At 37.3% G+C, this 27115-nt stretch overlaps 1 protein-coding gene across 5 annotated transcripts in view; it reads left to right on the plus strand.

Moving 5' to 3' along the window:
• Window positions 1-27115, plus strand: part of ZFYVE28 (zinc finger FYVE-type containing 28) — an 81800-nt gene that overhangs the window by 24932 nt on the left and 29753 nt on the right. For 2 of the 5 annotated variants that reach the window (XM_075709104.1, XM_075709105.1), the window contains exons 3-8: window positions 207-409; window positions 2259-2348; window positions 4248-4337; window positions 7647-7748; window positions 15259-16620; window positions 25962-26066. In XM_075709104.1, the coding sequence (XP_075565219.1) occupies window positions 207-409; window positions 2259-2348; window positions 4248-4337; window positions 7647-7748; window positions 15259-16620; window positions 25962-26066 (1952 nt within the window). Of the gene's footprint in view, window positions 1-206; window positions 410-2258; window positions 2349-4247; window positions 4338-7646; window positions 7749-15258; window positions 16621-24326; window positions 24339-25961; window positions 26067-26350; window positions 26359-27115 lie in introns of all 5 variants that reach the window. The other 3 variants (XM_075709107.1, XM_075709106.1, XM_075709108.1) reach the window with 3 other exon arrangements.

The following is a 27115-nucleotide window of genomic DNA, read 5'->3' on the forward strand; positions in this document are numbered from 1 at the left end:
CCTGAGCTGCTCCCTACCCTTTTACGTGAAGGCTTATGACTCTGCGTATCGGTCTTAAATCTTTCACTTGTTTAATAATTTGCAACAAATTGAGGCTAAGTACTGCCCTTGTTCAAAGTATTAAATATCACATCTTGTGCTTTTTTTTAAAACATAAAAGTAACTTTGTAAAAATTAATATTTTTCTCCCTTAATGTATTTCATAGTGTTTGGCTGCTGGTTCAATTATTATGAATCGTGAAATTGAGAGTATGGCTATGAGGCCATTGGCCAAGGATCTGACCCGAAGCCTAGAGGAAGTTAGAAATATCATTCGTGACCAAGCCTTAAGGGATTTGAACCTCTACACAGAAAAAATGAAAGATTCACTCAAGCATTTTGATGTCCTTTTTGCTGAATTTGAATTAAGGTAAAAGATCCCAAGTAAATGCATTGTGAGCTTGACTACTGCGGCTGTTGTGTGGCTTGTTGGTTTTTGGAAGTTGGCTGTTTTGTTCTGTTTTCTTTTTATGGAAAAAGTGTGTGATTTTATATCATGGGATTTGAATTCTTCAGTAATTTGTTGTATTATTAGATTCCCCCCCTTCCAGTGTAGTAATAATGAAAAGAAAATTAAATAGCTTTTTAGCAATCAACATTTGCTCTCTTCAACTAAACTATAATCTTCCATTTGCTTACTGGCATATGGCATTTGAGGGAGGTTTTCCAAGACACAAACGGAAGCCATAAATCTCTTCCCTTAATGTTTTTTTTGTTGGACGAAAGGCGACAAATAAGAGACACTTAAAAAAAAAAACATGATAACAAATAGAATCATAGAATGCTTTGGGTTGGAAGGGACCTTTAGAGGTCATCTTGTCCAACCCCCTGCAGTAAGCAGGGACATCTTTAACTAGATCAGGTTAACAGAGGGAATCCTGAATCCAACCAATAGTCTAGAGATTATGAAGTTTTGTTCTCTTGTGCTTAGAGATAAAAGCAAGATGCACCCAGTGAATTTAAGAAGGCAAATTGAAATCTGATGAAGGAAGTGCTTTTACACAAGCCATAATTAACTGCAGGTACTCACTGATTTAAAAACTTGTGACTGCTGTAAACCTCCAAGCCATTTTTCAAAAATACAAATAACTGCTTTTGGAGTGAGAAAAGTAACTGCTTATTGAAGCAAAGGTCACATTGACCAAGTCTTGCATCATTCTTCAGAATTTAAGCCAGCTTCCTGCATGTCTGTTAGACGTTTGTGGTGCTGGGCATAGTTACAGACAGGATACTGGACAGGATTATCTACAGATCTAATATAATAAAGCCATGCCTACCTTCAGCAGAACAGGTTTCTTAAAATTGAGTAGTGTGTTAAATTTTTCTTGGGAGTAATCTGTAGACTGTTTTGTCTCCTGGTACTGTTTGTCCTTCCTCAGTATTCATATTCTTTTGTATTATTTTACTTGGGTAAGCAATTTTTTCTGATTCAAAAAACCATCATTATACTGTTACATTGCAAAACATTTTAATTGAAAACATTGGCTAAAAAAGGTGTTTTTAAGTGTGGCTTTGAGTGCAGACACCGATGGCAATCAGTAATTGGTTCTTGACAGTGCCTGTGCACAGTTTCTGACCTGTCCATACCGACTCTACATACACCTTTTTCTCTTTGCCGTTTGTTTTGCAAACAGCTGTTTCCCTTCCTGTGTTACCTGTAGTCTACAAATGACTGATTAAGTAATATGGTGACAGAAAACCACTTTACCAATGTTCCTTGCCTTGTGAATTAGTGCTTTTGCATGTAATTGCACATAGAAAAGATGCCAACTTTTAGGTCTCCTAAATTGTCTCTGCTGGCTAACTGAATTTCATTAATATAATTTCATGTAAAACCTTTCTAGATAAAATGTGCATTTTAGTCAGTTTTTTTGCTAAGGAAATGCGGAGTAAACTATTCTATCTTCAAGATGCAGTGATAAAGATCCTTCTAGGACCTACCTCCCTGTGCCACACAGTATGGAGTTCTGATAGCTAAATGTGTGTAATTTTAAGTTACTACTGAGTTCTACTGCACCAATCTGCAATAGCTAAATCGGGTGCATTTCTTATAGATTCTTACACTGTGCAATTTTCATAGTGAATGCTGTCAAAATAAATACAAAATGGTACAGGAAAGGTGATGTTTCTAAGATGATTTGTCCTACGTTTGTTTTCATATATAATCTGATTTGTTAAAGCGTGTAAAACAGAAGTACATTATTTTATAATCTTTGTAGTTATGTGTCGGCCATGGTACCTGTGAAATCTCCAAAAGAATACTATGTACAGCAAGAGGTAATCGTACTTTTCTGTGAAACTGTGGAGAGGTAAGCATTTTAGTTAAGTACTAGATTTTCACATCTGTGTTTACTTTCAGTCTAAGCTTTGGTAGAAATACTTTAACTGTAGTCTTTAAGAAGCATCATAAAACAGCAGGTATTTTGCTTTTCTAGTAAGTATCCAAGTATAAAGTTAAAAAACATTAAGCATGCTTGCCAGGCACAAGCCTATGCTTTTTGTTTTCTAGGCAAAAAACCTCCAAAGTTAACCAACAATAACAATATTATGGATGTGTAAATGAAGACTAAGCATTTAAATGAGCTAAATCTGTTTAAGGCATCAGGACTTAATGGTATTTCATGCAAGAATACATGGGGAGATGATTCAAATCATCTGTGAACCTCTAGTGATTGTCATAAAGAACTTGTAAAGGCTCTTTAAAATCTTAAAGGACTGGAGCTTGACTCTGTATGTATGAAGAGATGATGTTAAAAAAAATTCCAGCAATTCATAAGCTCTTTTAGGAGCATGAGGTGATAAGAAAAATGTGGATTTGTTTGGAATGTACGGTGTTGAATGACTTTTCTTTTTCCCCTGTGACAGAGTAACTAACCTAGCAGGCAGGCACTGGAGAGGAACAGCATGTGAAATCCCCAGCTTTAGTGAGCTTTTGAGCAGTGCAGCACTGTTCTCAAAAGGAAACTAGTGAACTGTGGTCTGGGTGAAATTATTAGAGACAATTGACTGTAAAATGCACTTGGGAATAAGTCTTGGTTTTGCTGTCATGTTAGGAGAGCTTGTGAAGTAGGACCCTGAGTCTGGTGTGGGTGATACTTCCATCAAGGAATGAGGGAGCACAGAGCACACTGCCACAGTCTGTAGATGACACCAAGGTCAGAGGTGCTCAAGCATTTTAAAAGACAGGATTACAACTCCAAATGCTCACGAGCAGTAGGAGCAATTACCTTCCATCAGTCAGAGAGCTACTAGATCTGCACATATTTGCCCAGTGAGAGGAAGAAGGTGGTTTCTCATCTGCAGCTTTGGGTAATCTGGCAGTGGGCTGCAGGGACGAATGGCGTGAGAGTGGGCCATGCACCGAGTCCATCTGCTGTTAGTACAAAGCAGTGCTTGCTTTGTGGTCATTTAGCTGTCCAACAGCAGTATTGGCAAGACAAGTACTGACAAGGAATAAGAAAAAGTTGGTCTTTCCATTCTTTTCAGAACCAGTCAGATCTCAGCGGGACTAGTGCACAGTTTTGAGTGTTACCTTATGCACTGATGTGGACAAATAGGAGAAGAAATTTGAGGAAGTTATGGAAATTAAGAAATTGTGAAGAAACCTAGAAACACATAGCCAAGTGAAAAGCCTAAACAAATTTGGTTTCAGTTTAAAAGGGGCTTAAGATATTTGAAAAGTTATTAGAGGACAGTGTAGTGCCCCCCAAATACTAAATCCTTAGACTTCAATAATAGTTGCTGTATAGAACTGGGGTTTCTTTTTAGTTTGGTTTGTTAGTTTGGCAGGGTTGACCTAGATGATTATAGCAAGTTTTATTTGAAAATGAAACCAAGTACTTTCCACTATTACTTTAAAAATGTTTCTTTTAGTTGAAAAACTCTAAGCACCAGTGGTTTTCAATAACAAGCTGAAGCTTGGCATGAAATAGTGAATAAAAAGGGAAGATGGCATTAAAATGATTTGGGGTTTGGATAGCTATAAAAGCTTTAAGTGTTTAAAGATTTTTTATATAGTAATTTTTTTTTTGAAGCAGAGACTGCAACAGTTGGTTATATACATAGCGGTTTAGATTATACAAAAATAGTTCGTGAGGTAAATACTATCAATTTGGTTTGGCTTATAACATTTTTTCAATTTTTTTCCTATTGAAATGTATTCTTTGAGAGTGTGATCTCTTACTAAATAATTTTATTCTTCTGCTTAGAGCCTTAAGGCTTGGATACCTCACTCAAGATATGATAGATGACTATGAACCGGCTTTAATGTTTACAATTCCAAGATTAGCCATTGTATGGTAAGTAATTTTTTAACTACTCTCCACTCTGCCTCACTTAAAGATTTATTGAAGATTTCAAAAACTTTGTTCAGAATTTTGGCATATTTTCTTTCATCTGAGTTTGCTTGTACTTTCTTTAAAAAAAAAAAAATAATCAAAAAAGAGGATTATGTCTTGGTTTGTGTGGAGTGGTTTTTTTTTAATCATTATCAGTTTCACGTAGAATATAAAGAGAAAAAAATAAAAGAGAAGGTAGAACTCTAAATATAGAAGGCAGGAACCTGGAACAATTGATCAGTCATCCTCCAGAAAGAAATAAAAAAAATTAGGAATGTCAGTCTATAGAATGTCACGTTGTCAGAAATATTTTTTGAAAGCAGGTATTTTGTCACTCAAAAATAATGTGACCTAAGGATACAAGTCTTGAAAACAAAAATTTTAATAGGAATTGTGTATTTTTCTTAATGACTCTAGATTCAAAAGGAATTGTCATGACAAACTGCATTGTCACCACTGAGTTAAATCTTTTTCAAGGAAAGCATTAACATGTGTACCTTATGTGTAGATTTGTGCCCTGTATTGACCACTCAAGACAACTAAATTAAAATAGGTTTTTTGTTTCATGCAGTTTTTGCAATATTGAACAAATCAGATGCATTTTTCCTGATGAGTCTTCATGATTTAGTAAGACAGCAGTTTCTCTGGAGTGAAGCCAGCATATTTTTAATATTTTAGCATTGTGAATGTTTTAAAGTTAGCTAATATAAGTAGTATAATTGAGGGAAATAAGAAACCTCAAATCCTGAGTGTAATACGCTTCTCCTCAGGAAATCCCTGTGGCCCATTGTTCCTGTTAAATAGGTTACTGTCTGTAACTGTCATTCTAAAAATAATAACAGTAATAATCTGATTATCAAAAGAGAACGGGAATGTGTGAGCTCAGTTTGAAGCTGCTGGAAGACACTGTGAAGAAGAATACATCGTGACTAACTGGAAAACCAAGGGCTCTCTGGAAAACACACCATATCAATCCCAAATTACAAAGAAGGACACAGAGGGAGAAAAGAAAAAAGTTTAACTGCTCCAAAGTATCCAGTGACTGCAAAATAAATCACTGCCATGTGAAGTTCCACAGAAAAACTACGCTATCCAGATACATTGTTGTCTGGAAGAAATGCAAGCCTTTTATTTGGACTGTGAAAGGAGAGAAGCCTTTGAACACAAGGCATGTGCAGCTCAAAGCTGCCATGCTGTTGCTCTGTTGTATCTTAATGAGAAGGATGGGTCTGGAGCAAGAAATGCTGGATCCCCTCCATCTCCTAATAGCAAAGATTTAAGGAACACTTTTTCAGAGTCATTTTTGTCTGAGGTTTCTTTTCAGACATCAGTTTACAGTGCATGTTAAGCAGTGTGTGTTGCCTAGTGTGTTAACAGGTGTCAGTGAACTTTGAACCTAGTAGGAAATATTCACACTTTTTTCCAGGTTTTTAATTTTTTCCATGGTACAACTATATTCAAACTTTGATTCGGAACACTTTCAAAGGTCATTTATATACACAGGCCATTTCATAATCTTTTTTTTGTAGTGCTCTATCCCTCTTCTGTTTTTTTAAGTTCTTCTGCGAGTTAAGCTCTATGGAAAGTGAGCTATACCTGGAAATTGCCAAGGGAATGGTGATTTTGTATAAGTCACAAGTTCGGTGAGAGCAGCCTCAAGCTGCCACTCAAAGTAGTAACATTTTTTTAGGCAGAACATTAGTATGTGAGTCAGCAATAACTGCTTCGCTTCATGGCAGCCTGCTTGTTGAAGCTCAGAAAGCTTAGGGAAAAAAAAAGTGTGTAACCTTGGTAACAGGATAATTTGTCTTAAGCCACAAAAAAAAAGGTGACTTGCAAAAGAAGCAACTTTGTTCTCTCTCCCCACTTCTCACCTTTCCCTGCTTCTGCCCTGAAAACCTCAGTCCCCAAAGCAATGTTGATCAAGTCTAGTAGTCAAATTTCTTGGACCCTCTGTTATCTTGACAATTCTGAACTTTCTGATGGCCATCTTCCAGCCTGATGGGAGACCACGGTACTATCCTGGTACCAGGGCATGAGCGAGACTCTAGGTTTATAAACAGAAGAAAAAGAGCAGTATTTCCCAGATGGTAAACAGCGTGTAAGTGGTCCTTTTTTTCAATACTTCAGTGGGATTCATATAACTTGTGACATCAGCTTTGCTGCTGTGTCTGAGAGCCTTCGGTGGTCACACAGGGTGCTTGCTAGTGAACAGCCGGTGAGCAAAAGACATCAACAGTCTTGTTAGTCAGCCGAGGGGCCCATAACTCTGGATGATTTGGATGCAAAGTAGCTACAATACTCTCTGAAGCAACATGTAATTTGAGTGTAAGAAAAGGAACATTGCTCTGAGATGCAGGCAGCTCTCACTTACCCAAGGTAAGGGCAGGAAGGGGAAGATGGTCTGGCTAAAATACGTAATCTCAAGTGTGAGAACACATGATCCATTTGCATTTGAGAAACATATGTTGTTTTTGCATTGGGCAGAGTGTTAAACAGTTTTAAGCAGAGTGGTACCCGGTGTGGGTGGAATCTACTTTCAGATGCAGTGCAGTATGATGCAGCAGATAAAGGTGAAGGTGAATTTTGTTTAATCCCTGACACACAGGTTTGGGCAGTACTGATTCGGTCCGGAGGAACTATTGAGGTATCTCCAGTGAAATGCGTGGAGGCTTTCAGGATCATGAGCTAACCTCTTTCCAGGGAAATTTCTACAAGTGCTGAGTTGATTTAGAAGCATGATATTATCAAAATGTGTTTTATGTGATTTAGCAAATGTGTTGTCTTTTTTACCACATGTTAATACCAGGTTGTATTTATCTTAAAGGCAGAAAAATAGGAGCTCAAGAGTCAACTCTTTTACCTAGAAATTATTTAGCCTGGAAAGAAAAAGCCATTTACAATCTCTCTCAAGTCAATGGACTTCCTCCAACTTGATAATCAGTTTCTTGTTTTATTTTCTTGTTTTATTTTTTATGGGTCAGCCACAGCAATGAAGTAAATGTATGTTCTTTCTCTTATGCTTTTTATTGGTTTTTCTCCCATGCTTTAGGGGGGGTGGACAGGGGGGAGGGGATCATTTTCCTGTTGCTTTAAATAGCATTTCATTCTTATTGTGGGTGAATAAGACAAAAATAAGATAACAATATATAACTTGAGTGTAGTTCTAATGTTTATGTACAGTTGCTTTTCTGACTTCTTATTCAGTAGTTGCTGGGTGTAATGAAACTTCCATTTTTGTGTGTGTTCGTGCATGTGTTCACACTACAGTGGCCTTGTTGTCTACTCTGAGGGACCATTAAACTTGGACCATAAACCAGAAGATATGTCTGAACTCTTCAGACCTTTTCACACACTGCTAAGAAAAATAAGGCAAGTAATGAAAGATGCTTGTAACTGCTTCTCTTCCTAAGTGAAAATCTGAGGCCTAGAAAAGAACACATAAACGCCTAGAAAAGTCTTTGTTTGCTATGTTAACCATAAACTGCATTTTCCTCTCATCTGCCTGATACACCCATGAAATAACTAAATGTAGTTTTTCATTTCATGGCATTTTTCTTAACTTTTCATGTCTGTGTGATAGTTTCTTTTTTTCTGAATATCATTTTATTACATTTCAGATTTTCCTTATGTTTGGATGATGCCTGAAAAACTAAAGTTGCAGTTTATTTTGGGGAGATCCTGTTTCTAATTAGCATCAATGTTTCTGTTTAACTAGGCTTATTACATTTTCTCCATATGTTATGATGCAGTACTCAGATAATTTTTAATCTAATAGAAATGACTGTCAATTTTGCGTATTGTGGATCTATTTTTACAGGATGGATCATTTTATGTATACCTCTTTTCACATTGTTTCAGTCTTGGTAACCATTGGGGATATGGCCTTTGGCTCAACTTAAGTATAAAGGGCATTAAAGTATTTTTTTCTTAGCTGAGGTCTTTAGAAGACTGATCTGTTACATTGAAGAAATCAAGCTGTATCTTTAAAGGATCTTTGTAGTCAGTTTTTTATATTCACCATTAAGGTATCTTATCTGGGTGTTAAAAAAAAACCTGAATCTGTAAGCCCTACTATTTTCTTAGAATTCAAATCTATATATCAACTGCAAATTTAATTCCTAGAAATCTCTAGAGACAATTCAGCAGAAGTTATTCTTTCCTGTGTCCAGTTTTCACCTGTTTATCGCCTTCCCTGTATGTCCTGATGACGGTTTGATGTAAGAATAGTTTTCACGTAGATAAGTTTATCCAGATTAATCTCCTCTCATCTGTTAGTGGTGAGGCATCTCCTGAGGGAGAATGCAAGCTCTGTCAGGGATGGTTCAGAGAGGAGCCTATTTCTGAAGTTAGCTTTTATGAATATCCAGACCACATCCTTCTGTGTCCCATGAAGATTTCCTAGTATTTCTGTCTAGAAGTAATACAGTTTTATTTTTGGGATCATTAATGATATTCATATTGAAATTTCAGAATTGACAAATCAATATGTTTGGGGGAGGGACTGGGTGACTGGTTTTATAAAACACTGAGTAAAGAAGAATATGAATTGAGGAGCAAAACTTAAGTTAAAGGGGGGGAAAAAAACTTTAATGGTACTGAAGCATAAAGAGTCCGTGAAGTTTACATTAAAATACCTTATTCCCAGTATATGGCTATCACAGACATTTTCACCAGCATTCCACTGGCTGACTAAAGCCAAAAGAATATTTAAAAGTTAATATACTTCTCATAATCTGTACTTTCTGCTTACTCCTTACTTTTTACAACATGGAAAATGAAAATCAATGAAGTCAGTTTATTGCTTAGTCCATTTAATTTTCAGTTACTTTGAACTTAATGCTTGGGTTGAAAACATGTTAGTAAAATGCTTGTTTGTTCAATAACTACAATTTTCAATGCAAACTTCAAAAAATGAAAAGACTCAGATTCATCTTTGGAAAAAGTTCTGATATACTTTAAGACTTATTTATTCTTTCAAGTGAGTATTAAAAATGTGATTTCAGTTGTCTAGCAGACAAAAAGTTTGCAAAGTGTTCTTAGTGAGGTAGCATCTATCAGAGCAGAATTTAAGCAAGTTAAGATGTAATGTGAAATCTTACTTCTTGGCAGTCTCTGAACTGAAGGAGTATCAAGGAGCTTGAATATTTGAAAGAGCTGGGCTCAGAAACAGCCTTTAGTAATATTCTTGAATGAAAAATACATTGAATGAAAATAACAATGAGATACAAATAAGTGTGCAGTTCATGTAGGATAACTAAATTACTTTTAAAAGTACCTAAGCTGTCTAGGATTTTTTTTTTGGTTATCACAGATTTTTAAGTCATCAGGCTGCAATTCCTACTCAGTGAGAATGTTCACAGAAACCTGTAAGGGAAGATGGAATGCGATATTTGAGCTCGTCCCCAGCAAAAAGGGATAATTTTTTTCCAGGAGTCTTTCTCTACTCCATCACCAATAGTTAAGGCATGAAAATAGATTCAAGTAGACTTCTGTTATAGTTGCATCTTGTGTTGCAGTTGTGTGCCTGTTGTAAGAAACAGAACAACATCTTACTGCAGGATATGATCACATCCCAGTAAATTTCTCCATAAAGTTCTATAACTTTGTAGCCAACTAAATATTTTAACTCGTGGAACAACACCAATATACAGCTGGTTATTTTGTAGGATTACAGGTAATTTTTAATCTGTACTATCCTAAAACATCCCTCCTGTTAAAGGCAATGACAACCACTGTATTTATGTGGATCCACATAAGTAAATTGGAACTAGCAGAGAAAATTATCTATCGGCTATGAAAATTTTTGATGTTGTGTTGGTGGCTGGCAACTTTGAAAACAACAGAGATTGTGGAGACTCTGAGCAAAAGCAGTAAGGGTTCTTTTTTAGCTTTTGGAAAGGTTGAGCAGCAAATGATGGCTTTGAGTGTTTTAATTAATACCTAAGCAAGGTGCTTGTGTTGATTTTTATTTCAGATAGAAAACATCAGAATTGGAATTTTATACATCTACCAATGCATAATTATATAGTAGCGTTATCTCTATTCCTTTTAACTAAGGCATTTGAACCATTTCTGCCAAACTACTGTAATCTGCCTAGTGAGTCTACAAAGTGTATCATCTGCTGTATGCATAGATGTTTAATTTAGATGCCTGTGACAGTGAACATTCTTGTGATAAAATGTTACCTATACTATATATACATTTGAGGCTGCTATACGGAGATTTTCAGAAGTGAGCAAACTTGGGCTTTTGCAGTACTCCTTAATTCTGCCTTTTTTTCAGAGCCCTCTGCTTGCCTGGTGCTTATTTCTGGACCATTACATCTAATGGCAGGGCCCCTATGGATTTTGGTGGTGCAGAATCAGAGGATCGTACCATCTTAAGTACACTGAAACCTTTCTGTATCATTGACTAGAAATCAAATGCAGTATACCTGTTGTGCGTTAAAGAATGTGGGGGACCTTGTGGAACCCGTATGCTTTGAAAGTGTGCACAGTGATTGGGGGGAAACTGGTTAGTTTTTCCAAGATGGCTGTGTTTAAAACTTTGAGCTGATTTTAAACTTTTGCACTAAAGGAGTACTGGTGGTATCTGCCGTATTAATGTTGGTTTCTCAGCGTGGAGGTATCGGAGCAGATCTGCGGGCTTTGCTGTGCTGAACTCAGCTCAGCGCTGCGGAAGCAGGAGGATGCAACTTGGATTCCTGTACCCGCATCATGTTCTGATGGTGGCAGCTCCATCAAGACAACGGTTCAGAGCAGGAACTAAAGCACAGGCTGGCAATAACAACGCTGTTCTCTGAAAACAGACAATTTAAAATTCTAGTCAGAATAGGAGCAAAGTTAATGAAGGAGGCTTGGAGAATGTGTGAGATCAGTGCACGTGGGGTTTTGTGGCCCTGGTCCTCTATTCAGCCAAATTTGTCTTTAAATGAACATCTGGCCTCAGATCTTTGAAGAAGTAATTTCTGCACCCTGGGTATTGGCAGTAGAGTAAAATATGTTTATTGGGTTTGCAATAGGCAGAGTAAATTTCTACTACTTCTTGTAACAAGCAGAGTACATCTTAAGAACTTGCCTTGTTTTTCTGTCAGTGGCTGTAGCCCCAGGAAGAAAAATGTGCCTCGTATTTTCAAGGCTAGATTGCCTTCCTGTGATACTGTGCCAAAAAGAGTAAAAGCAGGTGAAACCCCAACAAGTGCCTTTTTTACATTCAGTGTTTTCTAAAGGCTCTGTGAGAAGGAAGCGCACTGCTGCTGTCAGGGTGGGCTGCAGAACTTCTCTTTACCTGCAGCTTCTGAATAATGAAAGCAGAAGAAACAACTCTTCTTTTCCATACGAGTACAGTGCTCGCTTGGATCCAATGACAAGTTACAGATGCTTCAGCAGAAAGGAAATGAACTGTGGACGTAGTTACAGCTTAATTAAACCTTACAGTTTAATAATGATGCCTGATGTTTAGTTTTAAACTTTCAGCAGTGAGATTTAGCATTTCTTTCTGTACACTGGTTGACATTAATTTTATTCTCAATATTTACATAGGCATTTTAAAACATGCAGTGTTTCTAATGTTGGCAGTGAATGCTGTATAATCTAATACACGGTATATCAAAAAGATAACTGTTGATCAAACGTTTGTCACCTTGCAAGGAAACTTGTATTCAAAACAGCCCAGTGAGTTGAGGGGCTTTTTATGCAGAGGACTGAAGATAATTGTATGAGCCTCTTTCAGAACAAGCTGTATTTGTTAATAGCAAAATTTCTGGTGATTGAGTTGGGAAATTGAGCATATGCCTTTGAATTTAAAGGAGGATTATTTCTCTACTGAAATAACAGGGTTGGTAGACTACCACATGTAATCCAACTGATGATGTATAGCAGCTCTTGCAAGGCGGTATGGAGCTGACTCACCTAAAAAGATACGAGGACTGTCGGCTGATTTAATTGATTTTTTTTTTTCTTTTTGAATCAAGCTTTCTTTACTTATCCTCAAAACTGCACACTATTGTTCTTAAATTTTGAGGTTGTGTTATTGGCAGAAACGAAGAGTTTGTTACTCAAGTCAATGAAGCCGGCCAGCATAAAGTAAATACGTATTTCCAGCACTTACTTTACAGTGAATATGTGAAACCTGTTTCGAATAGGTCTGAGCAGTCAGGCTCTCTGTGTCTTCAGAAAGGAAGCAGAGCAGCTCTGGGCACCCAGACATCCAGGAGTCCCAGGCGCTGCTCTGCAATGTTCTGGAGACTGAACAAAGCCCCAGACTAGATGCTGAAAGTCAGGATTCAATCTTAGATTTTCCCTGGGCCCATTTCATTCCCAGTTATGCTGATGAGCTTGGATGGAAAGCAAATTCCTGTGAATGTTGCTGGTATAGTCTATATTTGTAGAATTTGCTAATTCTTATCTCGTGTTTTGAGACGAGGTATGACTGGTGTATAGAGACGCGTAGCTGATGTTTAAGCAGTTGACTGTTGATCAGTTCCTGACACACACATTTTCATCCATGCAAGGAAAGTTCACTGAGGATTATTGAACAAAAGGTTGCCACCATGGTTCAGAAATCCCTGAGCTACAGGCTGCTGGAAGCCAGTAGGATGCACTCAGCAGGGATCACTGCGTGCTTGTCCTGTTCTTATGCTCTTCCTTAGAATCTGTTGTCAGAGACAAGCTTCTCTACTTGATGGACCCTGGCCTGACCCAGAAATATCTTACAGTTTTAATATCTTTGCATAGGTGAGGGACAAGCTTAAAGCTTTCACTGTTGTGTTTGTGTGCTTACTCTGTTGTGGTTTTTTTAAATTGAAAACCCAACTGTTTGTAAAATCCCACATTACTTTTGTTTCTGCTTATAAAATCCTACATCACAGTGTTTCTGTAAAAACTGACAAACTGAAAATTCATAATACAAAGCCTCATGGCTTCTATGCTTTTGTTGATTATACTGGTATAATTCTTTCAAAAATAAACAATAACAATGCAGCTATTTTTATGTTGACCTTAAAACTTAAACCATTCTCTGTCAGTTTGTTTTTATGATGCTGTTAAAATGCTTAATCTCTTACAGACACTGATTACTGTTTCAATAAAAGATATGAGTAATGAGATGGTATAATTATATATTGTTTAGACAAAAAAAAGGAATGTATAGGTCTTCTAAAATGTTCTAGCGTGCCAGATAGCAATACTGGTTTATAGCCTTATTAGCTAAGTGCGTCTAACAAAGACTGCCCATTTCTTTCTTACTCATTTATGATTGAAAAAATTGTCAAACTTCAGACTTGGAGATGCATATGGAATGATTTAAAGAAATATTTCTCTATTAGAGAATGTGGAAGAAAGTGAAAAGGGGACGATATGATGGTGTGATTATTCTTATAAGGTGGTACTTCCATAGGCTTAGAATTTTTTTCAGGGTCATATAACTCTTACATAAAAGCATGATTTTTTTTTTAAATATAAAGATGTTAATTGTATGGAATGTACATAATCATAACAATGTATGTTCTATACTTATTCTGACTTAAGCATGCTTATCTAAACTGTTATCTTTTTTAAAAATATTAGGGTAGCTGATATACAAGTCAGATACCAGTAATGTATTTTTTTGGCAATTTGATCGTTTAGTGATAGTATTTGAAAAAATATTTGGTCTTTGAGTTAACAAGTTAAGAATGCAAGCCATTGACTGGAAATCAAATATGAGACGTGTTGAATGGTTTTTTGGTCCTCTTGTTTAGACTGAAGTTACTTCTTTAATGGAATTCTTTTAATATGTGCATATTGTTACTATTATTATTATTGGGGGGTTTTTGTTATTATTATTATGCCAGCTGTATATCACCTGCTAGCCCATGATTTCTAAACACATGAGGACTCCTAGCCTCTGTTTAAGCAGGAGGTCTTGCTTTTCCCATCCCTTCATTTATGCTAAAATATACTTGCTGGTCTTTGAAAATTGTTGACAGCCATTCTTGATAGAGGATGTCTTATTATTATTTTTACATGTGGCTTCTAATTGAGAAGCATAGCGTAAATCAAATTCAGACTTAAAATTTTAAGTGCTGCTGTGTCTATGGATTTGTGTTAAAATTATAAAGCACCTAAACATAACAGCTTCAAATAACACTTTGTTTTTAGGTGCTCGTAGTCCTAAACTGCAATACTGAGGACACTTGATAACACTGGGGATGCTGCATGTCTCTAGAAAACATAGTTTAGTAAATACCTAGATGTTTGCTTTTAGGCCTGCCTGTTTCTTAACATCATGCGGAAGCTTAGCTCCCTAATGACTGACTGACGTGTTTGAGGCAGTAGAGCGACAACTTAACTTCCAATCCCTGTTCCAGTGAACAGGCTTCCAAGGCATCAGCGTTGCATAAATGATACTACTATTTTTAACGATTTCTCTTTATCTGAGGATGTAATGGTGTGAAACTCCTGTGGTACTCTTTTGCAGAATAACTTTCAGAATCTAATACGAAGGATGGCAAATTGGTTTACTAATCAAAGTCAAATTTGTGAATTAAAAACTTAAAATGACAATATATCTAACTGTGGGTAACATTTTCACATAAGTAAATGGGGAGGGGAAAGATCCATTTTTGCGTGTGTTTTGATTTATTTTGGGGCTTCATTGCAAGGATGTAAATAATTTGGTACCCTGAATTTGCATGAGTAGTCTCAAATTCAGGCATCAGCAATCACATGTGTTCTGAATATGAATGCCAAATGCACCTTGAGTTACACAGGCGATAGTACTCTGTGCCCCTAGGTTCTGGATTTCTGTACTAACAGTAAAAGCTTTTTTAAAAATCTGTAACATCGGTGCCTTTTATGATTGTAAATGCAAAGTGATGTGTGTATTCCTTATTTTCAGGGATCTACTTCAGACACTAACTGAGGATGAACTGCACACACTGGAACGTAACCTCTGCATCTCTCAAGATGTGGATTTTCCTGTCAGAGCAGATCCTGAAGTACCCTCTGTCATTACACCGGGCATAACTGCAACTTTGCCTGCTAAGGAGCTTTCAGCAAAGGCTGAAAACACAGAGGCTGAGCTGGCTTGTTCTATGCAGTATGATGAACAGGAGCTGGAACAGCTGAATAGGATGGTACACAGAGTCGGAGATGAAATGTCTTCTCTGCTTTCCCCTCCAAGCATCTGTCAGTCTCCAGCTCACAGACCTAGCCTAAGAAATAGTTCTAGCACAGAAGCTTCACCAACGAGACACCATCTTGACAATTTAACTGATGAGGAGGACAGAGTGTTTTTTATGGATGACCTAGATGGAGCAGGAGAAGCTCTTGCTGGGTTGGATTCAGTAAGTGATACTTTTGCTTGGGTGAACAACCCTTGCCACAGTTCAAAACAGAACCTGCAATACAGAGATGCTTTGCTGTATGACAATGGCCATCAGACAGAGGAAACTTTGTGTTTAAAAGATGCTGAAAGTGACTTAAGCAATAATAACAATATTGAAGATAGCAAACAGATGTCTGGCATCTCAGTTCAGAATTCATGCAGCTGTCTAGAAGGTCCAGACTCACAGTTATACCTCAATGGCTGGGATGCGTATGCTGATGATGCAGAAACAGCAGAAGTGATAGCTCACAGGACAGGGGGAATGAAAATATCTGCTACTGTAATATTCAATCCTAAATCTCCCTCTAGCTCGGAGTCCCCAGTAACAACTCCAGAAGCAGCTATTAGTTGTGTTCCTGGATCTGCTAATCCATTAGCAAATGAGGAGGAGGATGAATCCCATAAACTCAGTATAGCTGCCACAAACTGTCTAATTAATTCCTGTGTGTGTTGTGGCAGCTGTGAAGACAGCAGGGAGGACAGTGTTGAAGGTTTAAAGACTAAACATTCTGCAGGAGGTGTTGTAAATGCTTCATACACGTTGGTAAAGTCTAAGGAAATGGACCATGTAGATAACTTGGACAATTCAGTCCCTGCACAGGAAACATTAAAACCTGAAACTTCTGCTTTGTTAGCAGAAGGAGACTTTGGCAGAGAAGAGCAAAAACTGCCGATCTCCTCTAAGTGCCTGGCACATACCTCAGGTTCACAGGTAGGAGCAGAAAATGACTTACAAGGAGAAGCAGAAAGCATCTCAAGTCAGCAGAAGTGGGAGAAGAGAAAACAACTATGTGAGAAAAAACAGGACAACAATGAAGATGCTAGTAGTGAAAGGACAGCAAAGGAAGATGTCAAGTCAAGATCTAGTTCAAGGTAAGAGCAATGTGATGTTTTGGTAGTAACTTGCATGTAAATAAATTCCTATATCCTTGTACGTTAGTGATCGGTGTATAGAATTGTAGAATCATAGCATCGTTTAGGTTGGAAAAGACCTTTAAGATCATCCAGTCCAACCATTAACCTAACATTACCAAGTCCACCGCTAAACCAATCAAGGGTAGACTAGACTAAACCATGTCCCCAAGTGCCACATCTACCCGTTTTTTGAACACTTCCAGGGATGGGGACTCCACCACCTCTCTGGGCAGCCTGTTCCAATGCTTGACTACCCTTTCCATGAAGAAATTTTTCCTAATATCCAATCTAAACCTCCCCTGGCACAGCTTGAGCCCATTTCTTCTTGTCCTATCGCTGACGACTTGGGAGAAGAGCCCAACACCCACCTCACTACAACCTCCTTTCAGGTAGTTGTAGAGAGCAATAAGGTCTCCCCTCGGCCTCCTCTTCTCCAGACTAAATAATTAATGTTGATTCCTTTGTGCCTTACTGTGTCATTATTGCAGAGATCGTGTGTGTGATGCCGGATCTCTCCCTTTGTTGTATGTGTGTAGGGTTCAGGATAATGCAATGGGGGTAACTTGAACCATGAAGCATTACCACAATATAAAGGCTACAGAAATAAACATTTGTTTAATAACATACCAATTGAATTATGAAATATTTTACTGGTAGTGGAAATAGAATCAAGAGTCCTTTGTGCTGGAGTTAATTCCTCTTACAGTTAAAAGACAACTTGTCATGCATGAAACTTGACTTTTGAGAAGGTAATTTTATCTTCCTCGTTATTCTGAGTATTTGCAATCTTAGGCTTGCACATGTGATCATATTCCAGGCCTTACAACAGGGTTTCTGAATAAGAAGTAATTCACAAATCCCTTTGACATTTCATGCTTTTACAACATTTCAAGTGGAATATTGCTTAAAAGTAATTACTGTGTGTTTAATTAGTGTCCTGATAAATCATACATTGTTTATAAAACACAGACAATTTGTCTACTAATTTTTGCCTTGGGTAGGATATTTAAGTGAAATTTGTGAGAACAAGTTTGCAAAAGATAATAAAATTATATATATAAGCTTCTTTTTCAGCCAGCCATGGTTTGTGTATGTAATAACCTCTTTTCCACATACTTGTCTAGCCTCTGTTGATATTGTGTAAAAAATTTGTATGAGAATTGTCCTTTTACAGAGAGTTCTGTAAGTCTGTGTTCCTCTGCATCCTTTTATTTGGTGTGGACCTGGTCTTAACAGCTTCATTGAACAGCTCCTAGATCCTGCCTGGCCTCTCCGTGCTGGTGGTGATTTTGTAGACATCAGTCACGCTTTGCCTACGTGGTCACTTTACTTTTTCAGGTTAGAAGAGTCACAGCCTACTTGGTCAGAAGTTGTCCAGAAATTGTCCATAGCTTTGGCCATTCCTTTTGTCTTTCTCTAAACCTTTTTCAATTATACTGTGTCCTGTTAGCAATAAGTGAATCCAAACTACACTTACTCAAGATATGAGCAAACCAGAATTTGCACAGTGGTGTAATTATTTTCTGTTGTTTGTCCAGTGGCCCCCAGTATTTGACTTTGGATTTTTTGCCAAGTGGTGAGCTGATGTTTTTCTGAAGTTGTCTGCCAAAGCCCCAAGATCCTGCTTGTGAGCTCAGAGGCTGTCACTCTATATCTGATGCTAAAATTGTTCTCCCTGTGTTTACCAGTTGAATCTCATCTTGCCATTTTATTACTTGTTATTCAGACTTGGAAGATCCTGTGCAGCTCTTCAGTCTGCTCTTGTTATTACCCTGAATAGTTTTGCACCAGTAGCAACCTTTCAGACCTCATTGCTCTTCCCATTTTTGCAGATCGTATCTTAAAACAAATCCCCCGGGGTCCTAAAGAATTTCAGCAGTGACATCCCACTCTTCTGAGACGTGGCCATTTAACAGCTCCTCCCTATTTGTGGTTAAGAATTATTTCTCCATTTTGGGCCCCTTCCTCTTAGGCTGTAGCTCCTTAGTTTTCTTAAAAGCCTTTAGTTGAGGTATTTTGACAGAACTTACTTGGAAATCCAGAGGCTGCCAGCCAAATCACCATTCTTGACAAGCTTCTTGACCCCTTCAGAGAGCTCCCAAGAGGTTCCCTCTGCAGAAGCCATGCTACTTCTTACGAGGCAGATCTTCCCATTATTTTCTACCTATTTGACCTTTGGGTGTATTCTGTTGCTTGGTATGAACATCAGGCTCATAGAGCCAGAGCTGTTTGAATCTCCTTGGAGTCCTTTTTATTTTTAGAGATTTCCTTGATGCCTGGAGTTTGAAGATGGCAGTTTTAAATGAAAGGTTAATAATTCATCTGATTCATTCCTGAGTTCTAAAACTCTTGGGTGAATATTTTTTGGGTATTTTGTTAACAAGTTAGTGGGTTTTGTCTGTTTTCACCATAGCCTCTTCACAGTTACTTTGTCGATTACCTCTAAGTCTCTCTATTTGTTACTGAGACTCCAGTACATCTGTTATTAACTGGCAAATATTCCATCTTTGCAGAAGTGCAGAAATAGGGATGGAGGTATTTTGTTACTAGATTGTTGCTTCTTTATTTGGAAACGTTCTGATATTAACTCCTTCAGTATATTCTGTGAGACACGGAGATGCTGGGGATCTATTGAAGACTAGATTAAAAAATTTTTATGTGTGTAGATCCTTAGTTTTCTCATATATCTATACATAGATTTGGTTCTTGCCTCTGAATCACTAGTCATGTTATCAGTAAAAGAGAGAATTCAGTTACAAAACAGAACTTTGTGGACCTTTTCTTACTCATGCTGCCTGGGCGGTGAGTAATCACTGCTTCTGAACGGTATTTTTAAATTGGAAGATCACATCAGGCTTCTGTGACTGCTCCCTACTACATGCTTGTGAATGCCAACTTAACCATAGGGGAAATGTTGGAGACAGTAGATTATTTTCAGAATGATGGACCCATTAGCTAGAACAATAAGCAATCTAATATACATGGAATAGCTGCAGGATATGCTCATTCATCAAACTGATGAATGTATTTACTTTCTATTTACTGTAAGTCACCAGCTAGGAGGAGAAGATTTTCTTTCCCTTGTCTGCAGCAAGCAGCTGTCAAATGTGACACAAATGGTTTCTTTTAGTAAATCAGTTGTTATACTATGCAATATGACATTATTTATAAGTATAATTTCAGTGATCCAGTCAGGTTTACTGTAATGAATCATTTAAGTCTGAAATACCTGGTATTTCAGGCTTCTCTAGCCTCAATATTCAGTGGCGTTTAAAATACAGATTAAATACTCTTCTACTTAAGATTTTTGTGTTGACATATCTTTACTCTTCATTTTTTAAGTCATAGCTGATGCTATGTCCTTCTCCATTATTTGCTTGTAAGTATCTCAAAGACATAAAAAAACCAAAGGGCACAGAGTCTTGGGCAGCAGCATTAAGGAGATGCAAATACAAGAAAAGCGCTAGCAAAGATGTAGTCAGTGTCTGGTCTGCGGCAGGGACAACATGATAAGTAAAGGTTGTTATGTAGCAAAAAAAAAATGTTAAAGGGGGGAAATAATGTAAGAATAATACAGAAGATGATAAAACTGACAAAACAGCATTTGGTGTTTTGGAGTAAAAAAAGACATAAGTTAACAGCAAAACTAGGCTTTAGATCTATATCTAGTGTTCCTAATTTTTCCACTAGAAGCAAGCTAAACAGATTTTTAAAATGCTCATTCTGTCATAGTATTCTGCCTGTTTTTTCCAAGGGGAAACAAAATTACCAAGAGTAAAGATCATGTTTATTTTGGTGTTTTGGAAATATGTGGCTTTCTGTTCCTTCCGGAGTTGAAGAGTCCTTGTAAAACTGCTAATTCTTCTACATGTTTTATGAAGTTTGGCAGCTTGTTTCATATTGCCATGCAATGCTAGTGTTTTCATGTTTTAGTCTTAAATACTTGGTTCTGTTGTGTGTTTGTTTATCTACATACTGATCTTGCAACACTTCTGATATAAATGATGATTCTTAAACGTAGTTTCTCTCCTTTCCCCTGCAGGTCTATTATGTCTAGCTTAAATTGTACAATTTTTTTGCCATTTTCCTTGACCTTAATTTATTTGGTGAGTGTTCTCTTGCTGAAGCCTCTTGTAGTGCACCTGGGAATTGGCAAAAGGAGCTGAAATTTAGAGTGAGGAGATCATCTTATCTTCACACTTTCTGCCACCTCTAGCTGTGTCCATTGGCTGTTAGATGCTGGCACTGTTCATATTTATTTGTGGGGGCTTAAAAAATAGAATATTTTGCCACATACTCCTTACAGTGCGAGGAGGAGGAATGAGGCATCCTTGGAAGGGCATGTTTTGCTCTTTGGTCTGTATTGCAATTCTAGAATAAGTTGAATAATTTATTCTTCTCCAGCTTGGTATTCAAGTTGTCCCATTTCTTAGTGTTGCAGTTCTGTAGTCTAAAATTGTGTGTATTGTAATATATTCCTATATTGCAATAGTCTATATTGTAATAGATGTAAAATTTTATTTCTTCAGCATATTAGAATGACTTTGTAAAAAGATGAACGCCTGTCTTACACAGTTGGTTTCTAATTTTGATTTTTCTGCCTGTATTTTATTTTGTTCACTCCTTAGTAACATGTGACATGTGTGCACATTTTCAGAACAGCAACTTTAAGATAAGTCATTCCACCTTTTCCATGCCTTTATAAAGAAGCATTTGTATTTTGGGGATGGCTAGCATAGACATTTAAAAAAAACACAAACCAACCCACACAAATTACCTTTCTAGCCTGTCTTTTAGTTTATAGCATTTGATTCTATAAGTGCTCCTTTATCAAAACTAGATGAATTAATATTGCAATGCAAACTAACTTGATTAAATGTCTTAAATTCATGGTTTCCCCATCACAGAAAGACTTAAGAAAATTGTGTGTGTCTTTACATGACAAAGTTGCTTTTTCCATAAAAATTAATGGACAGCTGTGCATGTTCACATAAAGAAAAACATGTCTGCTTAGTTTCTTGTGTTGATTAGTCTTTTAACTAGCTATTCTGGAGTAAGAAAACTTCTCATCAGCAAGAAGGTAGTAGTAGTTGATTGGGAACAAAATACCAGCCTTTCAACTGCAAAACTTACCCTTAAGCAATCCTTTATCTGACTGTTGATTTAAATTCCTCGGTTCCCGTTCTGGTATTCTGTTTCTTTTCTTTGTGCAACTGGCCAAATTCAGATTCAGTACAAATGATTTTTTTTCAATTCCTCCTCCCCTTCTTTTCATCAATACAAGTCTCAAAATAAAAGTGGCAGTGTTTGTCCTTGTCTGTTGAACACTGATTTTGTTGTGATACACAATAATGTGACTGCTGTTATGAAGCCTTAGCGTGCAAATAAGGTGTCAGTGTTTTGTACCAGCTTCCCTGGTCTAGGTCCATCTATCAAATGCAGCAACAGTGAACTGTATTAACTCTCAACATACTGATTCCTGGAATGATTATAGTAGGTAAAACAGTTTTAAAAGCCACTTATTTGAGTGGATTTGGTATAGCTGATACATGAGACTTTAGAGTTAGCTGTCATGTAGCGTAAGACAGAGAAGATCTGTGCCAATTAACTAATGTAACATGGAATGTAATTGTAACTCAAGTAATAAAATTCATGGAGAAACTATCCCATAAAGCAATGAGAGGTTTAATTACACGTAAGACGCTGGAAACATTGCAGTAGAAAAGAGCACACAAGCCAGGACAAAGGTGGCTTTCAATTTGGTTTGGTTTTGGTGGTGGTTTTGGTTTGTTGGGGGTTTTTTTGTTTTTGTTTTTTTTTTTTTACTTAGAATAGTTACAAAAAATGGCCAACAGCTTTAAATAAATGGTTCGTTAGTTCAGTCTGCCAGTATTCCATGAAAAGAGGCAGCCACATCACCCCATGTCACTTTGGTCGGTTACCTAAAATCTTTATTGTATATTTTTATCAGAAGTGCTGAAGTATTCTATTTTGATGAGCATGGATGGTGGTTTTGTCCCATGCTACAATGTAATTTTTAAAATAGCACTGTAGGTGTTTAAGACCTCAGAAATGAAACAAACTTTTGCCACCTCACACCATTTAAACAGCCCTATGAATCCCAATCCAATATGGCATTAGTTTCAAATGAGATGCAATGAAGTTCAGGTTTTTTGTGGGCTCGTGTGGGAAGAAAGGGTGAGCTGCTATCAGCTACAGAATGTGTCTGCATGTACATACTGTCTCTTCTTACAATTGTGCTAATGAACATGTGTGCCAAGCTGCCATCAGCTGATTATGGGGATCATGAGTTGGGAAAAGCAGGTCAATTCACCTCAGGATCCGCCAGCATCTTAGAAAAGCTGAGCAAGTCTTCAGTCAGACACTAATGAGAAGAAATCTTTACAAAGAGGTATCCTGAATCTGTGGGTATTGAGAAAGAATGCAGTGAGTATGTCAGGAGGTTTTTTTTGTTGTTGTTTTTTAGGGGGGGGGGGGGGGGGGGAAGCTATTTTGTATAACACTGAGACGGTATAAAACAGAGTTATCATTATTGAATTCCCATTTCTTGGTACTAAATAAACACAGAATTTCTGAACTGAAGAGTTACAGCCTGAATATGAACCAGAAATAAACATTGTAAATAATAAATATTATTTCTGGTACAGAAATTCAATCTGTGTTGATACACAGGAGTGAGAAAAATGTTTACGCATAGTAGCTGTCAAAACTGCACACCCTTTACTACAAGAAACTAACCTCTGTGAGCATGATTTGTGCCAAGTGTGTCCAAGCAGCTGACATTGCCAAATGATGACGAGGCAGAAGGATATCTAATCCTGAAATCAGCGGATGCCTCAGCATGGCCAGGTTTGTGGACCAAGTAAAAGATGGAGTACTGGAAAATAAAGGCATTTATGAAGCAGTTTAGAATGGCAGATGGTGTTAAGACAAGGCTTAAAAAGAGATGAGATAGTGGGGCTGATGAGAATAAGTTGTGCTAATAGGGAGTGGTTAGAGGTGAGAGAGAGGATGCAAATGCGAAGGGGGGGGGTATGGAGAAGAGGTGTGAGATGAGGCTTGGAAGCTGATCAGAGAAACATCCATGAAGATGACATAACTATAGCATTGACATCTTTGATAATGTGGTAAGCTGGTCATGTGCCATTATGTTCTGAGGTTACTCACCAGGTTTACTATCAAGGTCTAGCACTTTGTGCCGCCTTCGTCGTTTTGCCTTCTGGCTCGGACTGTCCACTCCACAAAGAGAAAGTGGTTCTGTGACTTGGGACAATGTTGGCAATATACTATCTACTCTTGAGAAATACTTCGATTTGATTTCAAATGTATCAGGCAGAGCTTTACAGAAAGTACTGAAGGACAGCAAACCTGACATCTTTTAGAAAAAAATCAGCTAGCAGGATTGTTACACTGGAAAAATCTGGAAATGGTGGGGAGGGGAGAGAGAATAAAAGAAGGTGCTGAGTTTGCTAGTTGTTCTTGTTTCCTGGTTCTGCTGTTCAAAGATTACTTTATTCTGAACAACACGTTTTGTCCTTGCAAGACAGCTTCTCCTGCTCAATCATGCTGTGAAATCACATACTAACGGTTTCTTAATATCATTTAGCTGCCATAAAACAGATAGTAAAAGTACATTTTAGTAGCATGACCATATTGTAAAATTGGATGGGTAAAGATGATGAGCTATAAAAGAGTAAGCGTTTGTTTAAATGCATATATCTCTTCATAATGAGCAGAATTAGCAAGGGAAATTATATAAAACAAATGAAAGTTAAATAGATTTTTGTTCAAGTCTGATAAATTTTTTTCCAATTGTGATGGCTCTCCTTCCAACCAAAGCATAGTACACTCAGGATTTATTTTTGAATTGGCAATCAGAAATGAGGAACATGAAGGGGTACAGTTTCCAAGCAATTAGTGGGAGGTATGCAAATAAAATCCTATTATTTCTTAGTAGGATTACAGCACATACCTTCCGTACACTGCTTTGAAGAATTGCTCTTAAGCATTCTCCCAGATTTCTAGCTGCAAAAATAGCTACAATAGTAAATTTGGTAGAAGAAAAGATTTTGGAATGGAGCTGGTTTGAATATGTACCCTGCATATGCCTACAAATCTAAAGAGCATAAAAAAAATCAGCTAGTAATTGTGGAGAAGTAAGGTAAAATATCCTGACCTGTATAATTACATCTCTTTTAACTAAAGATATTTCTTAGGTTTCTGTCTGCATTGTCCAAAGATTTCTGTTGACTGAACATTTGAGTTCAGCAGGCTCAAATGATTCTTCTGCACTGCCTCGAGCCAATACAGCTTTGATACCTCTGCTCAAGATCACCTATTTTCTTACCTAGTATAATTTAATTTTTTTCAGATTGTGGGATTTCCAGTAGCTGAGTAGTAAATTGTTACTGAAACAAAAAATTGGTCTTTCCAAGATAGTTCTGTAGTGTTTATGAAACTATTTTTAATCTTCTAATCCGAGTTTATGTTGATAATGTGATCTAAGGTCTAAAACGATGTGTTATTTAAAGGCTTTTCATTAGCCCAGGGATGCCAGAGACAAGTTGCGTACCATTCATTTAAATTATTCACATCCTTTTACTTAGTAGCTAGTGGATTTCCTCTAATGAAGTGTCAGTGGTTTTCCATGGGACTGCTCCTGCCTGCTCATCTGGTTGGTTTAAAGCACAAAATTTGAGGTAGATACACGGCAGTTACAGGGAGTGAGCAACTTTAGGGGTAGGGGTGTTGTCTTCATCTCCTTCACTGAAGTCAGCTTTGTGCTTTCTCACAGAATTTGAGAATTCTTCCTTCCTGTTGGAAGGAAATTTAGATCAAACTTGTCATGGTATTTCAGAAGTTCTTGAAGCTTATGGTTTAGGGTGTCTTGGCCTGAAACATGCAGTAACTTTATGAACTTTCAGTTTTGTTATGTCTTTGTTATAACATTAAACCATACTTAGCAGCATATATATACCCTATATAACCATATATACCCTATGCAAATGTAAGATCCTTGGTTCTTTCCTGAATGTTTTAACTGTATGACATGAATTAAATTGAAGATTTCTATAAAATGTGTGCCCCCTGACTTTGCCAAATTGTCTGTCCTTTTGGGAAGAAAACAGAGTAGGTTTGTATCATTTTCTGAAGAGCAAAAAAAATGCCAGTTTACTCTTATTTCTGTATAATCCGTGACAAGCCATGACTTATCACAGTGCTCTGTTTTTTACCTTTGTTTGCTTCAGCAGTTCATTTTTTTCCATATGTTTTTTCAGTTCTCAGGATGGCTTACGTGATTCCCCCCTCAGCTCCATCTCCAGCAGTGACTATGAGAGTGTTTCTGTCACTACATGTAGTCTCTCCAGCGTATACGCTCTGAGGTAATAACATCACTTTGCAGTCAGATTTGACAAATGGTATTGGGTTATGCTTGGTTACAAATTTTCATCGAATTAACAGTCAAGTGACAGCAACACTTCTGAAGTATTTTTCCTTTTGAACAGGAGGCACTTTTTTTCCCTAGCGGTTTTCTTCCGTGCTGTGGCAATCGAGAGGCAACTATTTACAGAGAAGTTCTAATGCATGCAGCAATGAATTGTATATGTCCATGATATCCCTTTTATTTGCCTATATAGCATTTCTTAAGAGACACTTCAGGGTTTAGCTTGGAAAGTACCAAATGTTTGTCTTAGCTAGGTCTTGGCTTTCTAGAAAACATGTTTTTTTCATTTTGTTTCGCTTAGTAAAATGAGGTAGTAAAATGAGGGCAGTCTTCCAGTTAACAATAATTAAACTTCCACAGTGTTGGTGGCCAAAATTGGTAAGAATACTAGTTTATATTCTCGTCTTCTAAAACTGCATAAGGGTTTTAACTTTAATTAGTTTTGTTCCGAGCACTTAATGAGAATAATAGAGGAATAAAGTTTAGGGCAGAAAAATGTTACTAAAGCAAAAATGTGAGTTCTTTGCTTTTTTTTTTAGGGTATGCATAACATACATGTATGTGATAATTGCATATGCTGTATGCAATAACATTATTACTCTGGTACAGGCAGATTGAAATACCACTGTTTCCGTTGAGGCAGACCTTCTTCCACTGCTGCTTCTCCTCCCTTTTTCATCTTGTTCATCTATATCCAGCACTTCATTTGAACTTCAGGAATTCCCACTTTTGTCTAGGTTTGGGGATAGAAAGAGGGGGCTAAAAGGTCTTTTCTAGCAGTGATGGAGGAAACAGTACGTATAATAATATGTGGGTTTTTTAGGATGTGCACATCTTCAGGCTCAATTTTTTGAGTTCCACATTTTCAAAGTAAGGGCAGAAAGATGCAGCTAAAACTATTTTTCATGGGTTTAGTTTTGAAATACATTTCCTTTCGACTGTTCTTCAAACCAACCCCAATTTACCCGCATGCAACAGTTGTCCTCT

This window comes from Pelecanus crispus, chromosome 4 (genome assembly GCF_030463565.1).
Source record: "Pelecanus crispus isolate bPelCri1 chromosome 4, bPelCri1.pri, whole genome shotgun sequence".
Lineage (NCBI taxonomy): Eukaryota > Metazoa > Chordata > Aves > Pelecaniformes > Pelecanidae > Pelecanus > Pelecanus crispus.